The sequence below is a fragment of the Empidonax traillii genome, unplaced genomic scaffold, assembly GCF_003031625.1.
Source record: "Empidonax traillii isolate 1590-97213 ecotype Southwest subspecies unplaced genomic scaffold, ASM303162v1 scaffold207:size1520225, whole genome shotgun sequence".
Taxonomy (NCBI): domain Eukaryota; kingdom Metazoa; phylum Chordata; class Aves; order Passeriformes; family Tyrannidae; genus Empidonax; species Empidonax traillii.
The window spans coordinates 16945-28862 of NW_020955400.1; the positions used below are offsets into that span (position 1 = coordinate 16945).

Consider the following 11918-nt stretch of genomic DNA (forward strand, 5'->3'; position numbering starts at 1 on the left):
TTAATATGCTCTTTGGTAAAAAAGAAATACTGTACTTATTTCTGTACAGGTAGGAATCTGCCAGAGGGAGAAGAGTGTCACTTCAAGGTATGTTATCATGGTTAACCCCAGCCAGCAACCAAGTACCAGGCACCCACTTGGTCACATATATACCCCACCCCGGTCCCCAAGGTGGGACGAGGAGAATTGGAATAAAACAAAGGTAAACCCCAACCCATAGGTTGAGTTAATAATAATTTCTCTCTTAGTAACATTTACAGTTGAAATAAAACAAGATTAAATAGCCCATCCCTGGACAGCAGTTGGTCCCTCACGGTCAACTCTCCCCAGTTTCTATACTGAGACTGATGCTCCATGGTATGGAATATCCCTTTGGCCAGTTCAGGTCAATTGTCCTGGCCATGCTCCCACCAGCTTCTCGTGCACCTGCTCATTGGCAGAGCATGGGCTGAGAAGTCCCTGACTTGGGATAAGCACTACTGAAACATCAGTCTGTTACCCACATCATTCTTATACTAAATCTGAAACACACCGCTGTATCAGCGACTAGGAAGAAAATTAACTCTATCCCAGTCGAAACCAGGACATATTTAAAAGCAGATCGGAGATGCTTAATTGTTGTCCCAGTCACTCATTTTGAGAAAACAGAAGCTGGTGCACGTCATGCAGACGGTGCCGAGTCGGGACGCTCCGCTGTGGCGGCTCCCTCTGCACGGCCAGCCCGGGCCCCGGCCCCGCCGCGCGCGCCCCCGCGCCCCGCCGCGCCCCCGCCTGTCCCTCCGCGCTCGCCGTCGCGCCGCAGCCAATGAGCGCGCGCGGCGCGGGGCGGGCGGGAGCGGCGCGCGCGGCCATGGAGGACGTGAGCGCCAAGTTCGTGTCGCAGAAGATCAGCCGGGCGCGCTGGCGGCCCCCGCCCGCCGCCGCCCTGCAGCCCCCCGACGTCTTCGCCACCGGCTCCTGGGACAACGAGGTACCGCCCGCGCGGGCCCGCAGGCGCGCCGCGACCTTCCCGCCGGGGCGCGGGGCTGGCGGCGGGGGCACCTCACGCCGCCCCTGTGCCCTGCGCCTCCGCCGCTGGGCGCGGGGAGCAGAGCCGGGGCCGCCGGGAGCGCTTCCCGGCCCGACGCCCCCGCCCTTCTTCGGGCTGTGCCGTGCTCGTGTCCATGAGGAAGTGGAGGGGCCGCCCCGCCGCCCGGCAGGGTTATCCCGCCGGGAGAGCGCTTTCCTCCGGCCGGCGGCGGCTTCGTCGAGCGGTGCCCAGCCGCCAGCCTGGCGCTTTCCCTGGCTGAGGCGTAGTGTTGGATACTTTCGAAAGCATTTTCAAGTAAAAGTGGTGGTGTCGTTTCCTACAGGATAACAGGATATCCCTTTGGTCTGCGGACGACCTTGGAAATGCGGGCCTCAATGGTGAATATCATGGAGAACCTCACCTGCTGTGTGATATCCAGCACAACGGTGATGTTATGGACATGCAGGTAAAATAGCTGTGTTGAACAGATCTTTTAAGGACTTGTCACTTAGGAGAAGTTAAGTGAAGATGAGCTGTCAAAATGCTGGGATTGGCCAAAAAACTCCTACAAAGTAAAAGGGCAGAAGCCAACCACTGGCTTTGTGGGGTTGATTTTTTGGGGTTTGGTTTTGTTTTGGTTTGGTTTTCCCTCTATCTACCAATCATTTAGGTTACTCAAAAATCAAAATTATAATCTTAGTAATAACATCGACTAATAACATACTATCTTTCTTTAGTTTTTGGATCAAGAGAGAATTGTGGTTGGCTCATCAACAGGAACCGTAACTATATTCCGTCATCATCAAAATAATCAGGTATGTAACATGCACTGGCTTTAAGTTGCTGTTCTGTGTAGTACAGCTCACTTTGATCTCAGCATAAGAAACATTTGCCTACTGAAACCAATTATTTTAATAACTGTGTTAGAATAAGCTTTGACTTTATACATACAAGGAAAGAAAAATGCATTTTACACACATGCTACATGAAGGGGATTCCAGGGCAAGACGGGGGTGTCTTGTAGCATACATCCTGTAACCAAACAGTCCATTCACTGAAAACCTACTTTAAGAGATTAGATTGTTTTGGGGGAGTGGGTATTAATGGACTTGTACCTGCCTTATTAGAGTTTTTGCATTCTTGAACTAAATGAATTACGTTGAATTTCTTCTCACAAGTGTCATGTGAGGGAAGATGCGCAAACTCTATAGTCCTTTGCTTTGATTATAAATCACTGAAAATAAATGTGTAATTACTTTTCTTATGTATTCTCAATGATACAGTAAAGACAAATGTCTGCTAATGGTTTGCTGTGGTACCTAAAATAAACTGAGTACTTTGCCATCAAAATCTAAATGTGATGTTATATTTTGTAAAGGTTTCAGGTCTTTTCCCTTGTCCTGGGGAAAGATTGAAGGCATCAGCCTAGTCAAAGACATTTTACAGTTCATAAATAGTGTTCTGTCTGATTTCTAGGTCATGTGAAAACAGTGTTTCAGAAAAGAGATAATTAATGTTTCATGGAAGGGTTGTGTGCTTAAGAGTTAAGGAAAATTTAGATCTCTTGATTCCTTTTTGTATAGGAGGTTCTTATTCCTGTGAGGTGGTGTGGCTTTTCGGGAGCTTGTTTCTGGTTTCATGAGTGTTCTGGAAGCTTTGTTCTACAAGGTTCATTATTTAACAGCATAATTTCATGTCTGGTTACTACTTAGACATTATCTGCCAACCATCGGTGGGAGAGGGCCCATTATCATGTGGATCAAGACACATCTTGTGGTGGAGCAGCATGTACTGGAGTCGTCTGCAGCAACCCAGAAATTGTCACTGTTGGAGAAGATGGTAGAATAAATCTCTTCAGAGCTGACCAAAAAGATGCAGTAAGAACTATAGGTATGTGAAATAACTGTTCAAATTACTATAGTTTGGCGAGGTTTGTTTGGTTTTCAGCTTCGCAAATGATAACAAAAAAAAAAAGTCATTTGATAATTGATTTCAGTATTCCAAGCTGAATGCGTTTGCTCCAGACTAATCCTGTATCCCTGCAGACTTTAAATACTTGAACATACTTCAGATGTATTTCTATATTTACTCAGGTATATGTAATTTAATGTTTTAGCTGATAGAGAAGCTTCAAGCCCAACGTTCTCAGTAGGTTTCTGTTTCATCTAGAATTGTTAAATACTATACCGGTATATATGAAACACAGAGAGATTTCAAGAGGTATTGTCTCCCAAGTTCTTCATAGCTGGAGGTCAGTGAAATGGTCACTTCAATTCACTCTTTGTATTAAGATTAACCCTTGTGGTGTCCATATACTAAAATATCCATTTGTGTCTAAACAAACAGCAAGAACCCGAAACCACAGTTTGTACCCTGTTTTTCTGCCAAATATGGTAATAATACCAAGGGATCATTTCTCTCTTGGTGAAAAAGCTCTGTATTCCCTAGAGTAATAGATTATGGGATGAAGGAAGGTGTCAAAACCTGGTTATTCCCAACTCTTCTATCATGCTAGAATCATGAAAACAAAATACGAGTTCGGAGCATCTGCTGGAAATTGAACTCAAAAGCAGAAGTAATTTAAAGGATAGTAACACTATGTTTGATAGTGGCATTGTTAACCCAAAACTTTCTTCCTGAAGCTTCAGTTTCATACAGCACTTTGTTTCTTCTTAAGCAAAACCTTTCCTCCAGCAGATCAAAGAATTTACACAGTGATAAAGCCAACTAAGGAAGGAAGTACATTGGGATTTCAGGGGGGGAGGAGGTGTACTTGAGTGTCCATGGCTGTATATACACACAAGATAAATCCTATTAATTGCATACAGCCCTTCCCTGAAGTTCCTTGAGAATTTCTATAGAAAACCTTTCTATATTAAAAAAAAAGTAGCAAGGCATGAGTCATATTTTTTTATCACGTACACACAAAACACAGTAACAATCTCAGGGGAGACCATATCACTCTACAACCACCTGAAAGGAGGTTGTAGCCAGGTGGGAGTCAGCCTCTTCTCTCAGGTAGTTGGTGACAGGACAAGAGGACTTAGTTTAAAACTGCGCCAGGGGAGGTTCAGGTTGGACATCAGGAAGAATTTCTTCACAGGAAATACTAGAACAGGCTGGCCAGGGAGGTGATGGAGTCACCATCCTTGGAAACATTCAAGAAATGTCTAGACATGGCACTTCGTGCCACGGTCTCATTGACATGGTGGTGTTTGGTCAAAGGTTGGACTCAATCTTAGAGGTCTTTTCCAACCTTTATGATTCTGTGATTCTATGATTTTCTGAGGGGCAAAACATTAACTAATTTTAAAAGATTCTTTTATTGTAAAATTTTTACTTACACAGATACCAACGCAGAACATTCTGGTACAAGTTTATTAGAGTAGAATGTTTTGTGAATTCTCATGAAGCAAATATCGAAAAACTCAAAATTATTTTTCTCTGGGCAATTTCTCGGATGCTTACATACAGATTTAATAATGTGTAGGATGCAAGTTGTTAGTTTTCTTGGTGCTCACTTCATAGTACTACTTGCAAATGCTTACTTTGTAGTGATAGCTTCATCCAGTGTTACGCTTCAGGAAAGACTGCATTTAGATTTGCTGGCACGTAAACATTCAAGAAATCACATGTGAGTTAACTCAGAAATGTCCTTTTGAAAACGGTAAGGGAAACATTAAAATAGGAATGGTACCTAAATAAGTCTATCATACCGATGACGCGTAAGTGAAGCTTACGTGGAGTTAGGTGGAAAGGACATGCGTAAACTTACATACTAGGGATGGTTTTACAGTAAAAGTTGGAGAGAGGAGAGAGAACATCTGGGAAGATGCTCTCAGGTTCTTCAGGATGGAGTTCTTTGGTGTAAGCAATCTTTCATACTGGTTCCCAGTTCAAGGACACCTTGACATTTCACAGGCACTGAGCTGATAGAACTCTTGTACCTCATTCAATATACGGAAGGGAATACCTTGGTATTTTTGTTATTGTTTAATGGATTTAAGAATATAATACAAAGCTGATAAGTTTGTAGTCAATTATGGTAGGAAAAAATCTCCAAAGTTAAAGATTCAGTAAAAATCTTTTGGAGCCATAAAAATGTATCACTGCTAAATCTGTAATCGGGCATCTGTCTTATTCAGAATGATAATAATTCACCTATAGTTTCTTTTTGTATGGACTTACACGAAGAATTTTAAAATATTTGAGGTGAAAGTAGACTTAACAATGTTACCCCATCATAATCAAGATGAAAAGTTTCTATATAGTAACAGGATTAAAAGAAAACGGTGTCTACATTTCCTCCTAAGGCCTCAAAAGTTTCACCTCAATGCTCTGAATTGTTTAACATTTTAAATTATGTTGACCAGAAGAAGCACTGGAGGAAAGGACCTGGAAAAAACAGAGCTTTGCCATTTAGTTATTAACAAGCACAGCATAACTCTTGTTTAACTTGATATCACAATGACAGTTCTTGGAAAAGGTCTAAAAGTTGGTGAATTAAGTGTTTCTGTACACAACTGCTTAATGTTCCCAGTCAGAGTACTGTTCCTTGTGTTCAGAAGAACTCCATTATAAAAAAGCTCCATAGTTGCCTCCTGTCAGTAGGTGCTGGACATATAAAGAAAACTTTTGAAAACCATAAACTTGGCTGAATTGATTCCTCCTGAAGGAACTGCAAAAAGAAATTTTATGGATGAACAAGTAGTTCTCTAAGCACCAACGCTAATTAAACACAGCTTCTTACAGATTTGTCTCAGTAGTGTTTGATATAGGAAGCAAGGGCTCCTTTTTCACAGAGTATTTGCAGATACCGATCTGTCCTTGATGCTGAAAATGCAGAGGTTGTAAGCATGTTTCTGTTTTCTATAAAGAGTTATTTTGTTGTAATTAAATGTAGATTAGCATTCCATAGGTTTACCTGAATGGTTTTCTCATCTCTTGCAGACAATGCAGACAGCAGTACACTCCATGCAGTGACTTTCCTTCGCACAACTGAAATCCTGACAGTAAATTCAATTGGACAGTTAAAAATATGGGACCTCAGACAGCAAAGAAATGAGCCATCTCAAATATTTTCTCTGTAAGACCTCCATTTTTTTACATATTTACTGAGAAGCATGTGCTACTTTATATAATCTGATTTAGATCTTTCCTGATAGTGTCCTAAAAATAGGATGATATATCACTGATTATTTAAAGGATTTTAACTTCTTTGGTAATTAAATAATCAAAAGCAGAATGCTTAATGGCTGAACCACTGTTGTGACTAAGCATTGTGTTTAGGTGGTCTGTTTCGTGATTTAACTCTTGAAGGACTACTGCACCTGTACACTTGCTCATTTCTAAGAAAACAAATTCCAACCCTCAACCCAAAACTCTTTCCCTATTTATATATATACACTTTACATCTGCTTTTCTCCACAGGCCTAATATAAGGTTTCTGGCATTTGGAATGTATTTAAATGGCACCTTTGTGCCTTATAAGGTACTGTGAGAAAAAAGTGAGCTAGATTTAAATACCGTTGTTGTCTGTGTAATAATTCCCATTGCTGTTAATAGGCTGTAGTTTAGGTGACTGATTTTGTTAGTGCCCAGTCTCCCTTCGTAACTCTTAGTGTATGTTGAAACTGTAATTATAATGTGCATTTCACAGGAATATTACTGTAGGTATACATAAAGCATTATGTGTATGCAAGGCTCTCACACTCCTGTAAAGCTGTCAGATGCCGTGCAGATGCCTGTGTACCGTAGGGCACGGAATCTGATGCTCATCCAACTGTAGCTTCATGTTATGGCCATACCTCTGGTTTCCAGTAGATGTCATGTGGCTTCAGCCTGTGGTGATCAGATGCTACAGGAATTGAAGCTGCAGTGGATACCAGTACCTCAATTGTCAACACTCCTAGGGATTAAGAAGGAGAAAACAGAAACTAAATAAAGAATTCACGTTTGGGTTATTTGGTTGTTTTGGTTTTTTCTCTTTGCAGGGCAGGTGACAGAGTTCCACTGCACTGTGTGGACAGGCATCCCAATCAGCAGCATATTGTGGCCACAGGGGGCCAGGATGGGATGCTGAGCATATGGGACATTAGGCAGGGTACTATGCCAGTGTCCCTGCTAAATGCTCATGAAGCAGAAAGTAAGTACCTGAAATTGAGGGGGGAGAAGAAGGTGTTATTTTAGAGAAATTTATATTTTCTGTAAAAGATAAGCTGTTGTAACTATGGTAGAAAACAATCACATAGTTGCCTCTTCATAGAACCATAGAATGGTTTGGGTTGGAAGAGACTTTTGGATCATCTACTTTCAACCCACCTGCCATGGGCAGGGACACCTCCCACTAGACCAGGTTGCTCCAAGCCCCATCCAGCCTGGCCTTGAACACTTGCGGGCATCCACAACTTCTCTGGGCAATCCGTTCCAGCTCACTTTTTCTCACCACCCTCACAGTAAAGAATTTCTTCCCAATACCTAATCTAAACCTGCCCTCTGGCAGTTAAAAGTCTTTCCCCCTTGTCCCATCACTACATGCCTTTGTTAAAAGTCCCTCTCCAACTCTCTTGTAAACTACCTTTAGGTACTGGAAGGCTGCTGTAAGGTCTTCCCAGAGCCTTCTCTTCTCCAGGCTCAACAACCCCAACTTTCTCAGCCTGTCTTCATAGGAGAGGTGCTCCACCCCCCTGACCATCTTCATGGCCCTCCTCTGGACCTGCTCCAATAGATCCATGTCCTTCTTATGCTGGGGACCTCAGAGCTGGATGCAGCTCTCCAGGTGGGGTCTCATGATGGTAGAGTAGAGGGGGAGAATCACTTCCTTTGACCTGCTGGCCACACTGCTTCTGACTGTCACTGATAAGGATATTAAATAACACTGGTCACAATATGGACCTCCGTGGGATGCACTGATGTCCATCTGGACCCAGAGCTGTTAACCACTAGCCTCAGGATGTGACTGTCCAACCAATTCCTCATCCACTAAACAGTCAGCCCAATCTCTCCAATTTAGAAGGATGTGGGAGATTGTGTGAAAGGCCCTACACAGAAGTCCAGATAAATGACATCTGTAGCCTTTCCCTTGTCCACTGATACGCTCAATCCATTATACAAGGGCATTAGGTTGGTCAGGCAGGGGACTTGCCCTTGTTGAAGCTTTGCTGGCTGTCTTGAATCACCCCTCTGTCCTCCATGTGATTTAGCATAGCTCCTAGGAGAACCAAGAATGTTTTTCCCAGGCACAGAGCTGAGGCTGACAAGTCAGTTGTTCTCAGGGTCCTCCTAGCTACCATTTTTAAACATGGGTATGTACCCATCTTTCCCTTTTTCCAGTCACCTGGGACTTCACCTGACTGTCATGACTTTTCAAATATGAAGAGTGGCTTGGCAACTACATCAGCCAATTCCCTTGGGACTCTGGGATGCATCTCATCAGGTCTCATAGATTTATTTATGTTCAGATACCTTAGGTGGTCACAAACTTTCTTACAGTGGGAGGGACTTTGTTCCCTCAGACTCTGACTTGCAGTCCACTCACTCAAGAGGTGTGGGAAGAGAGGTTGCCACTGAAAACTGAGGCAAAAAATGTTACCGAGTATGTCAGCCTTCTCTTCATCTGTTGTTACCAGTTTGCCAGCATTGTTTATTGGGGGGAACATCTTTGACCCTCCTTTTCTGGCTGACATAACCTTTAGAAGCCCTTGCTTTGGTTCTTTCCATCCCTTTCCAGGTTCAGTGCCAGCTTCCCCGTGGCCTTCCTCACCCTATCCCTACATAACCTTCACCTCTATACTCTTCCCAGGATACCTACTACTACTCAATGTGTTTTCACCCAGTTGGCTTCCTTCTCTATATGTGAGACTGTTCTTATCTAAAAGCCAACTCTACCTAAATTAAAACTAGGCTTGGTGAGCAATTCTTTAATGAGCCCTTAAGTGCATTTGATCAGAACGATTGTGTTTATAGCAGGATAGGTGTATAAAGAGTCACAGAAATTGGTGCTGTGTTATGCAGATAGGTAAAGCAAGAATGCAGATGCTAACGATGGTATTAAATGAGGAAATATTTCTTGCTGTTATGTTTTACTGATTTAAATGCCTTTTCCACAGTTATCATATGTCGAAACAAAATAAAATGTTGGGAAGGAATGCATGCTGTGTGCAGATTTAAACTTAATAGTAGGGAAGATGGCATCAGATGGTATACAGACTGCTTGAATTCAGATATGACTTTAACCTTTAGCAATTTTTCCAATACTGAAAATGCAACAAAATAGCCTTTTTTTCTCCCTACCCCTCCTACCACCCCTCTCCCAAGGGAGGGAAAACTGCAGTATAGGATTAAGCATGGGGCTTTGGGTGTCCTATCCACACACACTTAAGAATGGAAGGTTTTGACAGGGGCATGGCTTCTTGTATGTGCATGTCCACATCATACTATCCAAAGTGCCGTGATTGGAGTACTTGATACTTGTTCTGAAGTGGTTCTGACATTGTTGTGTTTGATACTTCCAACAGTGTGGGAAGTTCACTTCCATCCCTCCAACCCTGATCACTTATTTACATGTTCTGAAGATGGATCACTTTGGCACTGGGATGCTTCCACAAATGTATCTGAAAAACCATCTTTTCTTCATCAAGGTAACGATGTTTGAAGTCCATCTGCATTGAATTTGTCAGTTGGCAACATCATGCCAGTCAGTGTTCTCACATGACCCAATTAACGACACAATCCTAATACAGAGTATTAAAAGCTGGTTTCTTTTCTTAGAAAGCAAGCACTGATAGGCACTTGAGGAAAACTACTTACAAGGCTAACAGTTGTGTGAGGGTTTTTTGTGGTCCGGTTTTGGTTTTCTTAATGTGCTGCACTCTTACCAATGCGTGAAGGAGCACATCTGTGATTTCAAAGAGAGATTGCGTTCACTTAAAAATCATTTGTATGTAGAAAAGACACAGAGGCAGCCTCAATGACATTACTGAGTCTCAGAGGGAGATACACAAAGTTAGAATACCACAAAATTGATATGTTAAAGAGATAGTAGAATTTATAATTCAAGGTCAAAATTGGAAATTCCAATGAATGAAACGGGGTCCTTTTTGCATTGTGGCAGGATTTTAAAGTTATGATACTGACTTAGTACAAACATTTCACAAAGACTGCTAAGTGCTTGCCGAATGACAGTTCTCAAACTGTGATACGTAGTTTAAATGTAAAATATTATGTGGAAAAAATTCAAAGTCAAATACAGGTGTGTCACTTGCTGCAGAGTAAGTAGGGAGGAGGGACATCAGGGAATAAGTGTTACTGAAGCAAAGCTGAAACTCCAAATATTGGAAGACACTGTATAAACAGACTTCTGTTCTTCTGTCCTTGCTTTAGTATCTAGCTAGAAAAACTTGCAGGTACTTACATTGTCTGTTCAGTGAGATGAGGTCATAGCTGTTTTGATGTATTTGTCTTAACTGAGGTCAGAGCTGGTAGCAGGTTTCTGTAATTAGGTACTTGATATTTTTTTAAGCTATTTTTTCCTTCATTTACCGAAGAAAGGACATCTGATAACTAACTGAAAACTGACTTAAATGCAAAATTATATTCCTATTATGTCTGCCGCATAACTACTATGTTACTTCAAATTCTGAGAATATATAAACTGAATTAAAACTTTTTTTCCCATTCTTCCCTCTTTCCTTCTTTCAGGAGGAAGAAGTACTACCTATCTTTCCCACAATACCATTAACCAGTCTGTAGTAAGTGCCTGGCTAAGCAACGATCCTACCAAAGACCGCATGGAAATCACCAACTTAATTCCAAATCAGACTTTGTCTGTGAATAGCTTAGATGTTTTAGGACCATGCCTAGTATATGGTACTGACGCGGAGGCTATTTATGTGAACAGGCAACTTTTTGCGTGAAATGACTGCAGTATCCCATTGAAGTATTGATCAGCTTGAACTGCTGGGAAGTGTCAGGTTCGTTCTTAATGCTACTCGTTAGTCTGTTACTGGCGAGTGGGAGAGGGACCTACAGCTTGGTCCTGGTACTGCAGAGGAAATGTGAGGTACCTCAGATTCTGCCAGCTGTCACTTGCTATTCATGCTCTGGGATGGGTAACTGAGCAAGCTTACATGCCATTTCTTCCCTGCTGCCTGTTTGGATAAGAAGGAGAGTAGTCACTAGGGCAAGATCTGTGCTGTAAAGTTATGTCTATAATACACACGCGCATAAAAACTGAAGAAAAGGTAAACCCTGAATTTTTATTTTTCCCTGTAAAGATATTTTTCAAGTATTATTTCTAAAGCAAAACTATGGGGTTCTTTGAAATTCTTTTTACGTCACCTGAGAGACATTGGGGTTTTTTGAAGCAGATGGATTTTTTTATATATTTAGGGGAACATAACTTTTAATGTTAGTTCATGAGAACTGGAAGGAAAACTGTTAAAGCTATGAAATGTGAAAGGTTCTGTAAGAATCTAAGCATTCTAGCAACATTATTTTGAATTATATACAGCTTTATCATGGATGCTGCATGTTAAAACCTGATAATGCACCAGTAAATTTACCAATTGAAAAGCGGTTTTTATAATTAAGAGGTCATATTTGACAGATGTGTTGGCTGTGTTTTCAGGTGTAAGAATAAGGCTTTCTAAACTTGAGACATAGTCTTTGTCAAAACTTCATGTCTAGTCTATTGAAATCTTTGAAAATTTCAATTTTATGATTAGCATTGTACCTACTTTTTGTTACAAAGAACCCGTTCTCTTTTTAATAAAGAGTTTTGCACAAGAGTAGTGGTCTGAGTTATTAAACGAATTCAAACAGATGTGCTTGCACTCGTCTTTGGAGAAAGGTAAATAATTGTAGCTTACTTGAACTGATCCTGGGTATGCAATCTGAAGGGTGGAGAGAA

General features: G+C 41.6%; 1 protein-coding gene across 1 annotated transcript; it reads left to right on the top strand.

The window, feature by feature from the left end:
- The first annotated feature begins 834 nt into the window (after nt 1-834).
- NUP43 (nucleoporin 43) lies at nt 835-11796 on the top strand. The gene is made up of 8 exons (XM_027887381.1): nt 835-970; nt 1353-1475; nt 1747-1824; nt 2722-2899; nt 5960-6095; nt 7003-7154; nt 9526-9648; nt 10709-11796. The coding sequence occupies exons 1-8, from the start codon at nt 851-853 to the stop codon at nt 10921-10923; spliced, it is 1125 nt and encodes a 374-aa protein (XP_027743182.1). The 5' UTR covers nt 835-850; the 3' UTR covers nt 10924-11796.
- Nucleotides 11797-11918: the final 122 nt, after the last annotated feature.